General features: G+C 34.6%; 1 protein-coding gene across 1 annotated transcript in view; it reads right to left on the bottom strand.

Moving 5' to 3' along the window:
* Positions 1–19,706, bottom strand: part of LOC106562704 (transmembrane channel-like protein 3) — a 93,169-nt gene extending 73,463 nt beyond the window's left edge. The window contains exons 1-2 of the mRNA XM_082957545.1: positions 19,339–19,706; positions 12,883–13,029 (exon numbers count right to left, since the gene is read on the bottom strand). Coding sequence (XP_082813671.1) covers positions 12,883–13,029; positions 19,339–19,457 — 266 coding nt within the window. The 5' untranslated portion in view covers positions 19,458–19,706. The remainder of the gene's footprint in view (positions 1–12,882; positions 13,030–19,338) is intronic.
* Positions 19,707–21,537: the final 1,831 nt, after the last annotated feature.

Below are 21,537 nucleotides of genomic sequence, written 5' to 3'. Positions count from 1 at the left end.
AATTAGTATTATAACTATTGGACCTGTTACCATGAATATGTATTATAACTATTGGACCTGTTACCATTAATTAGTATTATAACTATTGGACCTGTTACCTTGAATATGTATTATAACTATTGGACCTGTTACCATGAATTAGTATTATAACTATTGGACCTGTTACCTTGAATATGTATTATAACTATTGGACCTGTTACCTTGAATATGTATTATAACTATTGGACCTGTTACCATGAATATAGTATTATAACTATTGGACCTGTTACCATGAATTAGTATTATAACTATTGGACCTGTTACCATGAATTAGTATTATAACTATTGGACCTGTTACCATGAATTAGTATTATAACTAGTGGACCTGTTACCATAAATTAGTATTATAACTATTGGACCTGTTACAATTAATTAGTATTATAACTATTGGACCTGTTACCATGAATTAGTATTATAACTATTGGACCTGTTACCTTGAATTAGTATTATAACTATTGGACCTGTTACCATGAATTAGTATTATAACTATTGGACCTGTTACCATGAATATGTATTATAACTATTGGATATGTATTATAACTATTGGACCTGTTACCATGAATTAGTATTATAACTATTGGACCTGTTACCATGAATTAGTATTATAACTATTGGACCTCTTACCATGAATTAGTATTATAACTATTGGACCTGTTACCATGAATATGTATTATAACTATTGGACCTGTTACCATGAATTAGTATTATAACTATTGGACCTGTTACCTTGAATATGTATTATAACTATTGGACCTGTTACCATGAATTAGTATTATAACTATTGGACCTGTTACCATGAATATGTATTATAACTATTGGACCTGTTACCATGAATTAGTATTATAACTATTGGACCTGTTACCTTGAATATGTATTATAACTATTGGACCTGTTACCTTGAATATGTATTATAACTATTGGACCTGTTACCATGAATATGTATTATAACTATTGGACCTGTTACCATGAATTAGTATTATAACTATTGGACCTGTTACCATGAATTAGTATTATAACTATTGGACCTGTTACCATGAATTAGTATTATAACTATTGGACCTGTTACCATGAATATGTATTATAACTATTGGACCTGTTACCATGAATTAGTATTATAACTATTGGACCTGTTACCATGAATTAGTATTATAACTATTGGACCTGTTACCTTGAATTAGTATTCTAACTATTGGACCTGTTACCATGAATTAGTATTATAACTATTGGACCTGTTACCATGAATATGTATTATAACTATTGGATATGTATTATAACTATTGGACCTGTTACCATGAATTAGTATTATAACTATTGGACCTGTTACCATGAATTAGTATTATAACTATTGGACCTCTTACCATGAATTAGTATTATAACTATTGGACCTGTTACGTTGAATATGTATTATAACTATTGGACCTGTTACCATGAATTAGTATTATAACTATTGGACCTGTTACCATGAATATGTATTATAACTATTGGACCTGTTACCATGAATTAGTATTATAACTATTGGACCTGTTACCTTGAATATGTATTATAACTATTGGACCTGTTACCTTGAATATGTATTATAACTATTGGACCTGTTACCATGAATATGTATTATAACTATTGGACCTGTTACCATGAATTAGTATTATAACTATTGGACCTGTTACCATGAATTAGTATTATAACTATTGGACCTGTTACCATGAATTAGTATTATAACTATTGGACCTGTTACCATAAATTAGTATTATAACTATTGGACCTGTTACAATTAATTAGTATTATAACTATTGGACCTGTTACCATGAATTAGTATTATAACTATTGGACCTGTTACCATGAATTAGTATTATAACTATTGGACCTGTTACCATGAATATGTATTATAACTATTGGACCTGTTACCTTGAATTAGTATTATAACTATTGGACCTGTTACAATGAATATGTATTATAACTATTGGACCTGTTACCATGAATTAGTATTATAACTATTGGACCTGTTACGTTGAATATGTATTATAACTATTGGACCTGTTACCATGAATTAGTATTATAACTATTGGACCTGTTACCATGAATATGTATTATAACTATTGGACCTGTTACCATTAATTAGTATTATAACTATTGGACCTGTTACCTTGAATATGTATTATAACTATTGGACCTGTTACCTTGAATATGTATTATAACTATTGGACCTGTTACCATGAATATGTATTATAACTATTGGACCTGTTACCATGAATTAGTATTATAACTATTGGACCTGTTACCATGAATTAGTATTATAACTATTGGACCTGTTACCATGAATTAGTATTATAACTATTGGACCTGTTACCATGAATTAGTATTATAACTATTGGACCTGTTACCATGAATTAGTATTATAACTATTGGACCTGTTACCATGAATTAGTATTATAACTATTGGACCTGTTACCATGAATTAGTATTATAACTATTGGACCTGTTACCATGAATTAGTATTATAACTATTGGACCTGTTACCTTGAATTAGTATTATAACTATTGGACCTGTTACCATGAATTAGTATTATAACTATTGGACCTGTTACCATGAATATGTATTATAACTATTGGACCTGTTACCTTGAATTAGTATTATAACTATTGGACCTGTTACCATGAATTAGTATTATAACTATTGGACCTGTTACCATGAATATGTATTATAACTATTGGATATGTATTATAACTATTGGACCTGTTACCATGAATTAGTATTATAACTATTGGACCTGTTACCATGAATTAGTATTATAACTATTGGACCTGTTACCATGAATATAGTATTATAACTTATGTATTATAACTATTGGACCTGTTACCATGAATTAGTATTATAACTATTGGACCTGTTACCATGAATTAGTATTATAACTATTGGACCTGTTACCATGAATTAGTATTATAACTATTGGACCTGTTACCATGAATTAGTATTATAACTATTGGACCTGTTACCATGAATTAGTATTATAACTATTGGACCTGTTACCATGAATATGTATTATAACTATTGGACCTGTTACCATGAATTAGTATTATAACTATTGGACCTGTTACCATGAATATGTATTATAACTATTGGACCTGTTACCATGAATTAGTATTATAACTATTGGACCTGTTACCATGAATATGTATTATAACTATTGGACCTGTTACCATGAATTAGTATTATAACTATTGGACCTGTTACCTTGAATATGTATTATAACTATTGGACCTGTTACCTTGAATATGTATTATAACTATTGGACCTGTTACCATGAATATGTATTATAACTATTGGACCTGTTACCATGAATTGTATTATAACTATTGGACCTGTTACCATGAATTAGTATTATAACTATTGGACCTGTTACCATGAATTAGTATTATAACTATTGGACCTGTTACCATGAATTAGTATTATAACTATTGGACCTGTTACCATGAATATGTATTATAACTATTGGACCTGTTACCATGAATTAGTATTATAACTATTGGACCTGTTACCTTGAATATGTATTATAACTATTGGACCTGTTACCTTGAATATGTATTATAACTATTGGACCTGTTACCATGAATATGTATTATAACTATTGGACCTGTTACCATGAATTAGTATTATAACTATTGGACCTGTTACCATGAATTAGTATTATAACTATTGGACCTGTTACCATGAATTAGTATTATAACTATTGGACCTGTTACCATAAATTAGTATTATAACTATTGGACCTGTTACAATTAATTAGTATTATAACTATTGGACCTGTTACCATGAATTAGTATTATAACTATTGGACCTGTTACCATGAATTAGTATTATAACTATTGGACCTGTTACCATGAATATGTATTATAACTATTGGACCCGTTACCTTGAATTAGTATTATAACTATTGGACCTGTTACCATGAATTAGTATTATAACTATTGGACCTGTTACCATGAATATGTATTATAACTATTGGATATGTATTATAACTATTGGACCTGTTACCATGAATTAGTATTATAACTATTGGACCTGTTACCATGAATTAGTATTATAACTATTGGACCTGTTACCATGAATTAGTATTATAACTATTGGACCTGTTACCATGAATATGTATTATAACTATTGGACCTGTTACCATGAATTAGTATTATAACTATTTGACCTGTTACCTTGAATATGTATTATAACTATTGGACCTGTTACCATGAATTAATATTATAACTATTAGACCTGTTACCATGAATTAGTATTATAACTATTGGACCTGTTACCATGAATTAGTATTATAACTATTGGACCTGTTACCATGAATATGTATTATAACTATTGGACCTGTTACCATGAATTAGTATTATAACTATTGGACCTGTTACCTTGAATATGTATTATAACTATTGGACCTGTTACCTTGAATATGTATTATAACTATTGGACCTGTTACCATGAATATGTATTATAACTATTGGACCTGTTACCATGAATTAGTATTATAACTATTGGACCTGTTACCATGAATTAGTATTATAACTATTGGACCTGTTACCATGAATTAGTATTATAACTATTGGACCTGTTACCATGAATTAGTATTATAACTATTGGACCTGTTACAATGAATTAGTATTATAACTATTGGACCTGTTACCTTGAATTAGTATTATAACTATTGGACCTGTTACCATGAATTAGTATTATAACTATTGGACCTGTTACCATGAATATGTATTATAACTATTGGACCTGTTACCATGAATTGTATTATAACTATTGGACCTGTTACCATGAATTAGTATTATAACTATTGGACCTGTTACCTTGAATTGTATTATAACTATTGGACCTGTTACCTTGAATTGTATTATAACTATTGGACCTGTTACCATGAATATGTATTATAACTATTGGACCTGTTACCATGAATTAGTATTAAACTATTGGACCTGTTACCTGAATTGTATTATAACTATTGGACCTGTTACCTGAATTGTATTATACTATTGGACCTGTTACCATGAATTAGTATTATAACTATTGGACCTGTTACCTTGAATTAGTATTATAACTATTGGACCTGTTACCATGAATTAGTATTATAACTATTGGACCTGTTACCATGAATTAGTATTATAACTATTGGACCTGTTACCATGAATTAGTATTATAACTATTGGACCTGTTACCATGAATTAGTATTATAACTATTGGACCTGTTACCATGAATTAGTATTATAACTATTGGATATGTATTATAACTATTGGACCTGTTACCATGAATTGTATTATAACTATTGGACCTGTTACCTTGAATTAGTATTATAACTATTGGACCTGTTACCATGAATTAGTATTATAACTATTGGACCTGTTACCATGAATATGTATTATAACTATTGGATATGTATTATAACTATTGGACCTGTTACCATGAATTAGTATTATAACTATTGGACCTGTTACCATGAATTAGTATTATAACTATTGGACCTGTTACCATGAATTAGTATTATAACTATTGGACCTGTTACCATGAATATGTATTATAACTATTGGACCTGTTACCATGAATTAGTATTATAACTATTGGACCTGTTACCTTGAATATGTATTATAACTATTGGACCTGTTACCATGAATTAGTATTATAACTATTGGACCTGTTACCATGAATATGTATTATAACTATTGGACCTGTTACCATGAATTAGTATTATAACTATTGGACCTGTTACCTTGAATATGTATTATAACTATTGGACCTGTTACCTTGAATATGTATTATAACTATTGGACCTGTTACCATGAATATGTATTATAACTATTGGACCTGTTACCATGAATTAGTATTATAACTATTGGACCTGTTACCATGAATTAGTATTATAACTATTGGACCTGTTACCATGAATTAGTATTATAACTATTGGACCTGTTACCATAAATTAGTATTATAACTATTGGACCTGTTACAATTAATTAGTATTATAACTATTGGACCTGTTACCATGAATTAGTATTATAACTATTGGACCTGTTACCATGAATTAGTATTATAACTATTGGACCTGTTACCATGAATATGTATTATAACTATTGGACCTGTTACCTTGAATTAGTATTATAACTATTGGACCTGTTACCATGAATTAGTATTATAACTATTGGACCTGTTACCATGAATATGTATTATAACTATTGGATATGTATTATAACTATTGGACCTGTTACCATGAATTAGTATTATAACTATTGGACCTGTTACCATGAATTAGTATTATAACTATTGGACCTGTTACCATGAATTAGTATTATAACTATTGGACCTGTTACCATGAATATGTATTATAACTATTGGACCTGTTACCATGAATTAGTATTATAACTATTGGACCTGTTACCTTGAATATGTATTATAACTATTGGACCTGTTACCATGAATTAGTATTATAACTATTGGACCTGTTACCATGAATTAGTATTATAACTATTGGACCTGTTACCATGAATTAGTATTATAACTATTGGACCTGTTACCATGAATATGTATTATAACTATTGGACCTGTTACCATGAATTAGTATTATAACTATTGGACCTGTTACCTTGAATATGTATTATAACTATTGGACCTGTTACCTTGAATATGTATTATAACTATTGGACCTGTTACCATGAATATGTATTATAACTATTGGACCTGTTACCATGAATTAGTATTATAACTATTGGACCTGTTACCATGAATTAGTATTATAACTATTGGACCTGTTACCATGAATTAGTATTATAACTATTGGACCTGTTACCATGAATTAGTATTATAACTATTGGACCTGTTACAATTAATTAGTATTATAACTATTGGACCTGTTACCATGAATTAGTATTATAACTACTGGACCTGTTACCATGAATTAGTATTATAACTATTGGACCTGTTACCTTGAATTAGTATTATAACTATTGGACCTGTTACCATGAATTAGTATTATAACTATTGGACCTGTTACCATGAATATGTATTATAACTATTGGACCTGTTACCTTGAATTAGTATTATAACTATTGGACCTGTTACCATGAATTAGTATTATAACTATTGGACCTGTTACCATGAATATGTATTATAACTATTGGATATGTATTATAACTATTGGACCTGTTACCATGAATTAGTATTATAACTATTGGACCTGTTACCATGAATTAGTATTATAACTATTGGACCTGTTACCATGAATATGTATTATAACTATTGGACCTGTTACCATGAATTAGTATTATAACTATTGGACCTGTTACCTTGAATATGTATTATAACTATTGGACCTGTTACCATGAATTAGTATTATAACTATTGGACCTGTTACCATGAATATGTATTATAACTATTGGACCTGTTACCATGAATTAGTATTATAACTATTGGACCTGTTACCTTGAATATGTATTATAACTATTGGACCTGTTACCTTGAATATGTATTATAACTATTGGACCTGTTACCATGAATATGTATTATAACTATTGGACCTGTTACCATGAATTAGTATTATAACTATTGGACCTGTTACCATGAAGTAGTATTATAACTATTGGACCTGTTACCATGAATTAGTATTATAACTATTGGACCTGTTACCATAAATTAGTATTATAACTATTGGACCTGTTACAATTAATTAGTATTATAACTATTGGACCTGTTACCATGAATTAGTATTATAACTATTGGACCTGTTACCATGAATTAGTATTATAACTATTGGACCTGTTACCATGAATATGTATTATAACTATTGGACCTGTTACCTTGAATTAGTATTATAACTATTGGACCTGTTACCATGAATTAGTATTATAACTATTGGACCTGTTACCATGAATATGTATTATAACTATTGGATATGTATTATAACTATTGGACCTGTTACCATGAATTAGTATTATAACTATTGGACCTGTTACCATGAATTAGTATTATAACTATTGGACCTGTTACCATGAATTAGTATTATAACTATTGGACCTGTTACCATGAATATGTATTATAACTATTGGACCTGTTACCATGAATTAGTATTATAACTATTGGACCTGTTACCTTGAATATGTATTACAACTATTGGACCTGTTACCATTAATTAGTATTATAACTATTGGACCTGTTACCATGAATTAGTATTATAACTATTGGACCTGTTACCATGAATTAGTATTATAACTATTGGACCTGTTACCATGAATATGTATTATAACTATTGGACCTGTTACCATGAATTAGTATTATAACTATTGGACCTGTTACCTTGAATATGTATTATAACTATTGGACCTGTTACCTTGAATATGTATTATAACTATTGGACCTGTTACCATTAATTAGTATTATAACTATTGGACCTGTTACCATGAATTAGTATTATAACTATTGGACCTGTTACCATGAATTAGTATTATAACTATTGGACCTGTTACCATGAATATGTATTATAACTATTGGACCTGTTACCATGAATTAGTATTATAACTATTGGACCTGTTACCATGAATTAGTATTATAACTATTGGACCTGTTACCATGAATTAGTATTATAACTATTGGACCTGTTACCATGAATTAGTATTATAACTATTGGACCTGTTACCATGAATTAGTATTATAACTATTGGACCTGTTACCATGAATTAGTATTATAACTATTGGACCTGTTACCATGAATTAGTATTATAACTATTGGACCTGTTACCATGAATTAGTATTATTTCTACTGGACCTGTTACATTGAATTAGTATTATAACTATTGGACCTGTTACCTTGAATTAGTATTATAACTATTGGACCTGTTACCATGAATTAGTATTATAACTATTGGACCTGTTACCATGAATATGTATTATAACTATTGGACCTGTTACCTTGAATATGTATTATAACTATTGGACCTGTTACCATGAATTAGTATTATAACTATTGGACCTGTTACCATGAATATGTATTATAACTATTGGACCTGTTACCTTGAATTAGTATTATAACTATTGGACCTGTTACCATGAATTAGTATTATAACTATTGGACCTGTTACCATGAATTAGTATTATAACTATCGGACCTGTTGCCATGAATTAGTATTATAACTATTGGACCTGTTACCATGAATTAGTATTATAACTACTGGACCTGTTACCATGAATTAGTATTATAACTATTGGACCTGTTACCTTGAATTAGTATTATAACTATTGGACCTGTTACCATAAATTAGTATTATAACTATTGGACCTGTTACAATTAATTAGTATTATAACTATTGGACCTGTTACCATGAATTAGTATTATAACTATTGGACCTGTTACCATGAATTAGTATTATAACTATTGGACCTGTTACCATGAATATGTATTATAACTATTGGACCTGTTACCTTGAATTAGTATTATAACTATTGGACCTGTTACCATGAATTAGTATTATAACTATTGGACCTGTTACCATGAATATGTATTATAACTATTGTATATGTATTATAACTATTGGACCTGTTACCATGAATTAGTATTATAACTATTGGACCTGTTACCATGAATTAGTATTATAACTATTGGACCTGTTACCATGAATTAGTATTATAACTATTGGACCTGTTACCATGAATTAGTATTATAACTATTGGACCTGTTACCATGAATTAGTATTATAACTATTGGACCTGTTACCTTGAATATGTATTATAACTATTGGACCTGTTACCATTAATTAGTATTATAACTATTGGACCTGTTACCATGAATTAGTATTATAACTATTGGACCTGTTACCATGAATTAGTATTAGAACTATTGGACCTGTTACCATGAATATGTATTATAACTATTGGACCTGTTACCATGAATTAGTATTATAACTATTGGACCTGTTACCTTGAATATGTATTATAACTATTGGACCTGTTACCTTGAATATGTATTATAACTATTGGACCTGTTACCATTAATTAGTATTATAACTATTGGACCTGTTACCATGAATTAGTATTATAACTATTGGACCTGTTACCATGAATTAGTATTATAACTATTGGACCTGTTACCATGAATATGTATTATAACTATTGGACCTGTTACCATGAATTAGTATTATAACTATTGGACCTGTTACCATGAATATGTATTATAACTATTGGACCCGTTACCTTGAATTAGTATTATAACTATTGGACCTGTTACCATGAATTAGTATTATAACTATTGGACCTGTTACCATGAATTAGTATTATAACTATCGGACCTGTTGCCATGAATTAGTATTATAACTATTGGACCTGTTACCATGAATTAGTATTATAACTACTGGACCTGTTACCATGAATTAGTATTATAACTATTGGACCTGTTACCTTGAACTAGTATTATAACTATTGGACCTGTTACCATGAATTAGTATTATAACTATTGGACCTGTTACCATGAATATGTATTATAACTATTGGACCTGTTACCTTGAATATGTATTATAACTATTGGACCTGTTACCATGAATTAGTATTATAACTATTGGACCTGTTACCATGAATATGTATTATAACTATTGGACCTGTTACCTTGAATTAGTATTATAACTATTGGACCTGTTACCATGAATTAGTATTATAACTATTGGACCTGTTACCATGAATTAGTATTATAACTATCGGACCTGTTACCATGAATTAGTATTATAACTATTGGACCTGTTACCATGAATTAGTATTAAAACTACTGGACCTGTTACCATGAATTAGCATTATAACTATTGGACCTGTTACCTTGAATTAGTATTATAACTATTGGACCTGTTACCATAAATTAGTATTATAACTATTGGACCTGTTACAATTAATTAGTATTATAACTATTGGACCTGTTACCATGAATTAGTATTATAACTATTGGACCTGTTACCATGAATTAGTATTATAACTATTGGACCTGTTACCATGAATATGTATTATAACTATTGGACCTGTTACCTTGAATTAGTATTATAACTATTGGACCTGTTACCATGAATTAGTATTATAACTATTGGACCTGTTACCATGAATATGTATTGTAACTATTGTATATGTATTATAACTATTGGACCTGTTACCATGAATTAGTATTATAACTATTGGACCTGTTACCATGAATTAGTATTATAACTATTGGACCTGTTACCATGAATTATTATTATAACTATTGGACCTGTTACCATGAATATGTATTATAACTATTGGACCTGTTACCATGAATTAGTATTATAACTATTGGACCTGTTACCTTGAATATGTATTATAACTATTGGACCTGTTACCATGAATTAGTATTATAACTATTGGACCTGTTACCATGAATATGTATTATAACTATTGGACCTGTTACCATGAATTAGTATTATAACTATTGGACCTGTTACCTTGAATATGTATTATAACTATTGGACCTGTTACCTTGAATATGTATTATAACTATTGGACCTGTTACCATTAATTAGTATTATAACTATTGGACCTGTTACCTTGAATTAGTATTATAACTATTGGACCTGTTACCATGAATTAGTATTATAACTATTGGACCTGTTACCATGAATTAGTATTATAACTATCGGACCTGTTGCCATGAATTAGTATTATAACTATTGGACCTGTTACCATGAATTAGTATTATAACTACTGGACCTGTTACCATGAATTAGTATTATAACTATTGGACCTGTTACCTTGAATTAGTATTATAACTATTGGACCTGTTACCATGAATATGTATTATAACTATTGGACCTGTTACCATGAATTAGTATTATAACTATTGGACCTGTTACCATGAATTAGTATTATAACTATTGGACCTGTTACCTTGAATATGTATTATAACTATTGGACCTGTTACCTTGAATTAGTATTATAACTATTGGACCTGTTACCATGAATTAGTATTATAACTATTGGACCTGTTACCATGAATTAGTATTATAACTATTGGACCTTTTACCATGAATATGTATTATAACTATTGGACCTGTTACCATGAATTAGTATTATAACTATTATACATTTTACCATAAATTAGTTAGTAGTAATTATTGGAACATTTTTCTTGGGTAACCTCCATTTTGTAATTCATTTGATTATTTTGTTTAATCACAAAAACAATGCAATTTAAAAGGCCTACTGTTCCTCTGCGAAGGTGTATAATTTGCAATGTATGAATAGCTGGAATGTTTTTTGTCACCTCCTACTCTCTAGGCTGGAGTACTGGGGTGAAGGACAATACCATAACACAGGCTTGAGTACTCCGGTGGTGGACAATACCATAACACAGGGTTGAGTACTCCGGTGGTGGACAATACCATAACACAGGGTTGAGTACTCCGGTGGTGGACAATACCATAACACAGGCTTGACAATGGTGGTGGACAATACCATAACACAGGCTTGAGTACTCCGGTGGTGGACAATACCATAACACAGGCTTGAGTACTCCGGAGGTGGACAATACCATAACACAGGCTTGACAATGTTGGTGGACAATACCATAACACAGGCTTGACAATGGTGGTGGACATAGCACAGTCCATTGACATTCACTACGCCATTTTTTTATGACCACTTTCATTAAGCAATACAGCAGTGTGTGGGCTTTACTGTGTGTGTATTTGTGTGTGTGCATGGTTTACTTCAGAGAGTTGAGTGTGTGTCTCATGGGCTGAGCTCGGGTGTGTATGTTGGTGGTGGTGTGTACATGTGTGTCTACTCTATTCAGTATGTATGCATCTATGTGCCTTACTTGAGGGCTTTGAGCTTGCGTCTCATAGGCCAGGCTCGGGTGCGTATGTTGGCGATGATCTCCTTCTGAAACTGGATGTTCTGAAACATCTGCTCTGGGTCGTTGCTGTCCGCATGCTCATCCTCCTTGCCCTCCTCATCTGATTGGCTGCAAGGGGACAGAAGGAGAGGGGTCATCATGTTTTCTTGAGGGACAGCTGTGCTCTGCTGTGTGCCTGAAGACAGACTCAAAGAAGCAGGATGTTGATAGTTGCTTTTTTCTGTGTAAAGTCAATTTCCTCACAAGCAAGGCAAATGGGAAGAGTTCATAGCATGACACACACACACAAACATGCCCCCCCCACCCACGCACACACACACACACACACACACACACACACACACACACACACACACACACACACACACACACACACACACACACACACACACACACACAAGTAAATGTACACAGTCCCTACATTAAAATATCAACGTAATCCACACAATGTTTATTTTTCATTTGAAAATGCAGTGAACCTAAAACAAGATTGAATCACTATTTGTTTAAGTCATACACATTAACTTAATTATCAAACTGAAGATACTGAATGACATGAAAATGTATTGGAGGATTGGTTGGGTAGATTATTTGACTCCTACAATATAAATATTCAGCTTGAGTAGGAGATAATGAAAATCTTAAAAACTCAGGATGTGTATGGAAATGACTCCGTCCTCCTGAAGAAAACTCCAGTACCCTATGCTCTCCAGTCAGTCATCTGGTCAATCTGTCAATTATAGAAGAGGTGTTCCCTGACGACTGGAAATCTGCTGTCATAACACCAATCTTCAAGGCTGGAGATCCAACTGATGTGGCCAATTATAGGCCCATCTGCATTCTCCCAATCATATCCAAGGTGGTAGAGGAGGTGGTGGCCAACCAATTAACCGCCAGCCTGCACTCAGGTCACTCTCCTCTCCATCCAATGCAGTTTGGTTTCAGGACACATAATTCAACCGAAATGGCAAACTGCTTCTTTGTCAAGGAAATAAAGTCCAAATTTGCCAAAGGTTGAGTTGTGGGAGCTGTTTTCCTGGATTTAAAGAAAGCATTCGACACACTGAACCACAATGTGCTGCTAACCAAACTGTCAACCCACAACCTATCAGCACACGCAAACAGATGGAAGGAATCCTATCTGACCAAAAGAAAACAATGCACCAAAATCAAACTTTCAACATCTACTCACTGCTCTGTCGGGGTCCCTCAAGGATCCATTTTGTGCTCACTTTAATTTAATATATACATAAATGCAGATGCATGGAGAAGACGCAGTCTTCTACTGTATGTACATGCCAAGACAAAGCAACAGCCTGCTCATAAAATTACAACAGCAATGGACAAAAATAGCTGACTGGTTGGACTATTCATGTCTAACATTGAATGTAACAAAAACTGTCTGCATGTATTTTTCCATCAGGAACAGTGAGACCATCAGCCTGAGGGAATTTCATAAAAATGTAAATTGTAAAACATTTAAAAAGTTATCCTTTTTAGATAAAACTATACAAATTTAATCAGGTCACCAAATAACTATTTTGCTAAGGTCTACCGTATCCTCAACAACACTCTGTAGGGTAGCACGATGGTGTAGCCGGAGGACAGCTAGCTTCCGTCCTCCTCTGTGTACATTTACATCAATACAAAACCTAGGAGGCTCATGCTTCTCACCGCCTTCCATAGACTTACACAGAAATTATGACAACTTCCGGAGGACGTTCTCCAGCCTATCAGCCTATTGCAGCATGAACTGACATGTTGTCCACCCAATCATAGGATCAGAGAATGAATCTAGCACTGAAAGCATAAGATACAGTTAGCTAGCACTGCAGTGTATAACATGTGGTGAGTAGTGCACCAATTTGTAAGTCGCTCTGGATAAGAGCGGCTGCTTAAATGACGTAAATGTAAATGTAAATGTTGTCTCAAAGAGAGAGAAAGACAATAGTTGAACAGTTTTGAACAAATTAATTTCTTCCAAAATGAAGGAGAAGCAAGAGAGAAATAGAGAGAGATTGTCATTTTTTTTCACTTTCACTTACTTAGTTAGCAAATGCATCTAGCTAGTTTAGCCTACTGAAACACCCTGCTCAAACAGAGGGATGCTACGTTAGATAGCTGGCAATGACTTTCCAACACAACACTGGAACTCTTCCAAGTCAAGATAAGCTTTTGGTATTACAAATGTATTGCCACCAGGCCTGCCGGTGTAACTGCTTACTGACTGTACACTAACGTTACTGCATGATTGTAGGGGGTTTACTAACGCGTTATTTCTATTAGCTAAGCTGACTATGACATTACTTTAGCTAATATGGTGATAACGATGTAGGCTGTTTGTAGAGGTTTGGCTTGGAAAGTTTTTTTTCACCTGGTCACATACAGCTGATGTGATGTGCATTGAAGTCCACAAGTGAATGGAAGAGAAGGAATACAACATGGCTGTTATGAGAGTGAACTCGGTTTACGCATGATCAGGAGTGTATTCATTCCGCCGATTCTGTTGAAAAACGTTTCTTAAACAGAAGCACCCTATATCACCTCAAATTTGTCTCTCGACCTATGTGCACCTACGTTGTAAACTTTCATTCATAGGCTAGGATGTAGCAACCTCATGATGGGCATAGGGAAAACTTGAGTATCATGTAGTAGCCTAAACCTATCGCTGTTACATTTAACTGGGTGAATGGAATATGAATGAGAGTCATGGTCACAAGCTAATATCACATAAACGAAAACACTTCAAAAGCTCTATAAACAAACTCTGAAAGTGCTGGACAAAAACCCCCACCTTTCACCACCTTAATATCATTAAGAAATACAACCTACTGAGCTTTGACAGGTTCTTATGCCTCTGCTGATTAAGATCACTCATGACTTTGCCCCACCTCCTCTTTGTTGCATATTGCAAAGACAATACCAGGAGGACAAGAGGTTCAACCAGAGGAGACTGCTCAACTCAGTTTACATCCACCAAATTTGTCCAGACAGCTTTCTCAGTCAGAGCTTCTGGATTATGGAACCCCCTGCCAACCAGTGTGACAGAGTGAGGTACCTCTGTTAACTTCAAGGCAAACCTGGAAAAGCAGCTAAAGGCAAACCAGCCGTGTGGACTTTAAAGATATTCCGACTCTTAAGATGTCAGATACTGTAGGAACAAGGGACATTTAAACTCTGTTGTAATATTATAACTATAGTGTCTATTTGTCACGGGTGTCGTAGGGATTGGACCAAAACGCAGTGGGAACGTGTAAACTCATCTTCTTATTTTATTAAAGAAGGAAAACAAAAGAAACACATATAAAAACAACAAAACGACACTAAACAGTCCTGTCAGGTGCACGAACACAAAACAGGAAACAACTACCCACAAATCCCATAGAAAAAACACCCCTCTTAAATAGGAGCTTCAATTAGAAGCAACGAGGAGCAGCTGCTTCCAATTGAAGGTCAACCCAATAAACACCACATAGAAATAGACATACTAGAACTAACATAGAAATAGACTAACAAGAACAAAGCCCAACAAACCCCGAAACACTCTAAACAAACACCCCCTGCCACGCCCTGACCAAACTACAATAACAAACAACCTCTTTTACTGGTCAGGACGTGACACTATTGTTGTATGTATATACAGTACCAGTCAAAACTCATTCTAGGTTGTTTCTTTATTTTTATTATGTTCTACGTTGTAGAATAATAGTGAAGACATCAAAACTATGAAATAACACATATGGAATCATGTAGTAACCAAAAAGTGTTAAACAAATCAAAATATATTTCATTTTTTAGATTCTTCAAAGTAGCCACCCTTTGCCTTGATGACAGCGTTGCACACACTTTAGTCATTCTCTCAACCAGTTTCATGAGGAATGCTTTTCAAACAGTCTTGAAGGAGTTCCCACATATGCTGAGCACTTGTTAGCTGCTTTTCCTTCACTCTGAGGTCCAACTAATCCCAAACCATCTCAATTGGTTTGAGATCAGGTGATTGTGGAGGCCAGGCCATCTGATGCAGCACTCCATCACTCTCCTTCTTGGTCAAATAGCCCTTACACAGCCTGGAGGTGTTTTTTGGGCCATTGTCCTGTTGAAAAACAAACGATAGTCCCACTACGCGCAAACCAGATGGGATGGTGTATCGCTGCAGAATGCTGTGGTAGCCATGCAGGTTAAGTGTGACTTGAATTCTAAATAAATCACTGACAGTGTCACCAGCAAAGCACACCCACACCATCACACCTCCTCCTCCATCAAATACACATGCAGAGATCATCTGTTCACCTACTCTGCGTCTCACAAAGACACAGCGATTTGAACCAAAAATCTCAAATTTGGACTCTACAGACCAAAGGACAGATTTCCACCGTTCTAATGTCCATTGCGTTTGTTTCTTGGCCAAAGCAAGTCTCCTCTTCTTATTGGTGTCCTTTAGTAGTGGTTTCTTTGCAGCAATTCAACCATGAAGGCCTGATTAACACAGTCTCATCTGAACAGTTGATGTTGAGATGTGTCTGTAACTTGAACTCTGTGAAGCAATTTTTGGGGCTGCAATCTGAGGTGCAGTTAACTCTAATGAACTTATCCTCTGCAGCAGAGGTAACTCTGGGTCTGCCTTCCTGTGGCAGTCCTCATGAGAGCCAGTTTCATCATAGCGCTTGATGTTTTTGCGACTGCACTTGAGGAAACAAAACATTACAGAAATTTCCCAGATTGACTGACGTTCATGTCTTGAAGTAATGAAGGACTGTCATTTGTCTTTGCTTATTTGAGCTGTTACCAAATAGGGCTATCTTCTTTTACCAAATAGGGCTATCTTCTGTATACCACCCCTACCTTGTCACAACACAACTGATTCTCTCAAACGCATTAAGAAGGAAAGAAATTCCACAAATTCACTTTTAACAAGGCACAGCTGTTAATTGTAATGCATTCCAGGTGACTACCTCATGAAGCTGGTTGAGAGAATGCCAAGTTCTCTCACGTCACCCCGCTCCTCTGCTCTCTCCACTGGCTTCCAGTTGAAGCTCGCATCCGCTACAAGACCATGGTGCTTGCCTACGGAGCCGTGAGGGGAACGGCACCTCCGTACCTTCAGGCTCTGATCAGTCCCTACACCCAAACGAGGGCACTGCGCTCATCCACCTCTGGCCTGCTGGCCCCCCTACCTCTGAGGAAGCACAGTTCCCGCTCAGCCCAGTCAAAACTGTTCGCTGCTCTGGCACCCCTATGGTGGAACAAGCTCCCTTACGACGCCAGGACAGCGGAGTCAATCACCACCTTCCGGAGACACCTGAAACCCCACCTCTTTAAGGAATACCTAGGATAGGATAAAGTAATCCTTCTAACCCCCCCCCCTAAAAGATTTAGATGCACTATTGTAAAGTGGTTGTTCCACTGGATATCATAAGGTGAATGCACCAATTTGTAAGTCGCTCTGGATAAGAGCGTCTGCTAAATGACTTAAATGTAAATGTGTAAAGCTGTAATCAAGGCAAAGGGTGGCTACTTTGAAGAATCTCAAATATAAAATATATTATAATTTGTTTAACACTTTTCTGGTTACTACAGTACATGATTCCATATGTGCTGTTTCATAGTTTTGATGTCTTCACTATTATTACACAATGTAGAAAATAGTAAAAATAAAGAAAAACCCAGGAATGAGTATGTGTGTCCAAACTTTTGCCTGGTACTGTATATATATTTTAATAGTGTGTTATATTGTAGCATTGTATTGATGTTGATTGTTTTCTGCCCAGGAACTACAGATGAAAATGAGCTATCTAGCTAAATCTGGTGCAATGGCATGTTGTACATGGTCCCCGACAAATACATGAATACATCAGAAATAATAGGAGGACCAGAATGGCAACAAGCCCTTGGGCTGTATTGGGTTTTATCATCAATATTGTATTATATATGTAGTGTTGTCTCCAGCTGGAGCAGCCTTCTACCTTAAATTCAGTCAATCAATCACTAACCTGTTTGAGAACCTGGATGAGGATACATTTCTTCTACAACAGTTGTAAATTACACTTTTGCAAGTCATAAAAAATTATGCTATGGAGTTGAGGTCAAAAACTGAGAAATAATAATGTCTTCCGTCTACACAATGCATATTCATTTGGCACATGGAAAGCATCATTTAATATCACCATGAATAGAATAGTACAAAATAGAATAGACTGTACACTCTTAGAAAAAAGGGTTCCAATAGGGTTTTTCGGCTGTCCCGTAGAACCCTTTTTGGTTCCATGTAGAACTCTCTGTGGAAAGGCTTCTAAATGGAACCCAAAAGGGTTCTACCTGGAACCAAAAAGGGATCTTCAAAGGGTTGTCCTATGGGGACAGTGTAATAATCATTTTAGGTTCAAGATAGCACCTTTTTTCTAAGATGGTAGAACTCACCCTGGCTGGTTGTCTTGATAAGATGAGTAAATCCGCCTGGAGTTCTTCCTGACACTCTTGTGTCGCTTCATGGTGGTCGAGGGTCTACTGACCACAGCAGTCTCAGACACGCCACTCATACTGACCGTAATTCAGCACTCGTGTGTGTTTCTGAGTGTGGGTGTATGTATGCAAGCTTAAACTTTCAGCTCTGTCCGTCCATCTGTATGTGTGTTAGGGTCAGGCTGAGTATGTGCATGACGAGTGTCCCTGCGTGTGTGTGTGTGTTCTCCGTGGTATTTGCTTGTCCGCGTGTGTGTGCAGTTCAGTTCAAACTTTCAGAAAGCACTGACTTGACACATCCCCCTGTGCTCTCCTGAGACTCTCTGCAGACTGATTGAGGCAAAGCTGAATGAAGTCTAGGGGCTGTGTGTGTGTGTGTGTGTGTGTGTGTGTGTGTGTGTGTGTGTGTGTGTGTGTGTGTGTGTGTGTGTGTGTGTGTGTGTGTGTGTGTGTGTGTGGTGTGTGTGTGTGTGTGTGTGTGTGTGTGTGTGCGTGTGTGCGTGTCCGAGCTGAGAGACGGGAGTGGCTGGGGCAACCTGCAGTCGTGGTACCTCATTGGAGCATCAGACAGACCCTAGGCCACACAAGCCCTGCCTGCCTCTTTCTCGGATCCAATCAGAGACATACTGATCTCTTAAAGGGCTAGTGCATGCAACACACACACCACACACACCACACACCCACACCTCCCTGGCTGTCATGGGGGAGTTGTATATTTGTGGCTGACACAACTATGGTTGGTTTGTGTGTTTTTCTCCAATCAAACTCAAATAATGAATCAGTGATAATATCTTCTAACAGTAAAGCCTGTGACTCCATTCAATCAAACCCATAATGCAGTATAGGCCACTGTGAGGGGAGTTTACTTGGTGTTTTCTTGACAAAAGCAATTTGCTCATCCATTTGACCCCAGTGAAATGAACACAATCTAAAACTTTTTTCAATTCACTTCATGAACTGACTGAATTGAAAAGTGAATTGAGCTAACCCTGGTAGATAGTGGATACCGATCATAGTATATGATCATTTAAATAATATAGTGTACATTGTAATTCTTACAATTTCATTCAGTGTCTTTCCTAAGTAGGTCTAAAATGAAACCCTAAGCATTAAATAAACCCCTTTGGAATCTTTTGCCAGGAACACACAGAGAATTTTAATCCGGTTCACATACAGAGGTGCTTTCATAAGCCTTGGGGTGTAGTCAAATCAGATCAAATCACACCTCTTAACACAAATACAAGGAAATGTCTCTTCTCTGAGAAGTGACACCACGGCTAGTTAACAATAATATGATAATGGACCATATGTTCAGTTGACTCGTGGAATCGTTAGTCTGTCGTTTTAGAATAGAAGGCAGAAGGTTATCGTAGCCCAATCGAGGGGGGACGTGTTTTTTTATGCAATTTTTAATTGAGCTCTCTGTGAGTGGACTCCATGGAGCACATCAGACAGGAACGATTGTCTATGCGGGAGTCGATGGAAAAGTTTTAATTTTAACTGAAAACCTGGAGACTGAATTGTCAGATCGTGGTCTTGCATGCTTAATAATACATTTAAGGAAAAGTTCAGGGATGCGTCCCAAATGGCACTATATTCCCTACATAGTGCACTACTTTTGACAAGGTCCTAGAAGGCTCTGGTCAAAAGTAGTGCACTAGAAAATAGGGTGCCATTTGGGACATAATCCAGGAAGTAGTGATGTTATGAAAACATTTAGTTTTAGTTTAAAGATATTTCCAGTTATTTTAGTAAGGTATTGAAGGCTGAAGTAAGACAGAGTTTGTGAAAAACCCTGGGCCGACATCTTTAAATCTATGCTTTAATATGTAATAACAAAAGTGATATTTTATTATGTACTGGCACTGACTACCCAGGCCTGCAAGCAAAAATGGTTGCAATGACTGGCTAACGCCCTTTGCAGCGCCATGTGTTTTACACCGGTTTTAAAATGATCATTTTTTCATTTTTTTTTTACTTATTTTTGGTGACAGGAAAACATCTTTACCTGGTTATCTGACCAGAAAACCATCTTAAAACCAGAAAATGACATCAATATGATATCCCATGCCAAATAGGGTGGTGTGAATTGGGGTTATACTATGTATGGACTGCAATCTCTCCAGAAAGCAGACAGGCCACACTAGGTCATCTTGC

This window comes from Salmo salar, chromosome 11, assembly GCF_965601325.2.
Source record: "Salmo salar chromosome 11, fSalSal1, whole genome shotgun sequence".
NCBI lineage: Eukaryota > Metazoa > Chordata > Actinopteri > Salmoniformes > Salmonidae > Salmo > Salmo salar.
The sequence above is the reverse complement of the archived record's forward strand: the minus strand, read 5'-3'. Positions and strand labels throughout refer to the sequence as shown.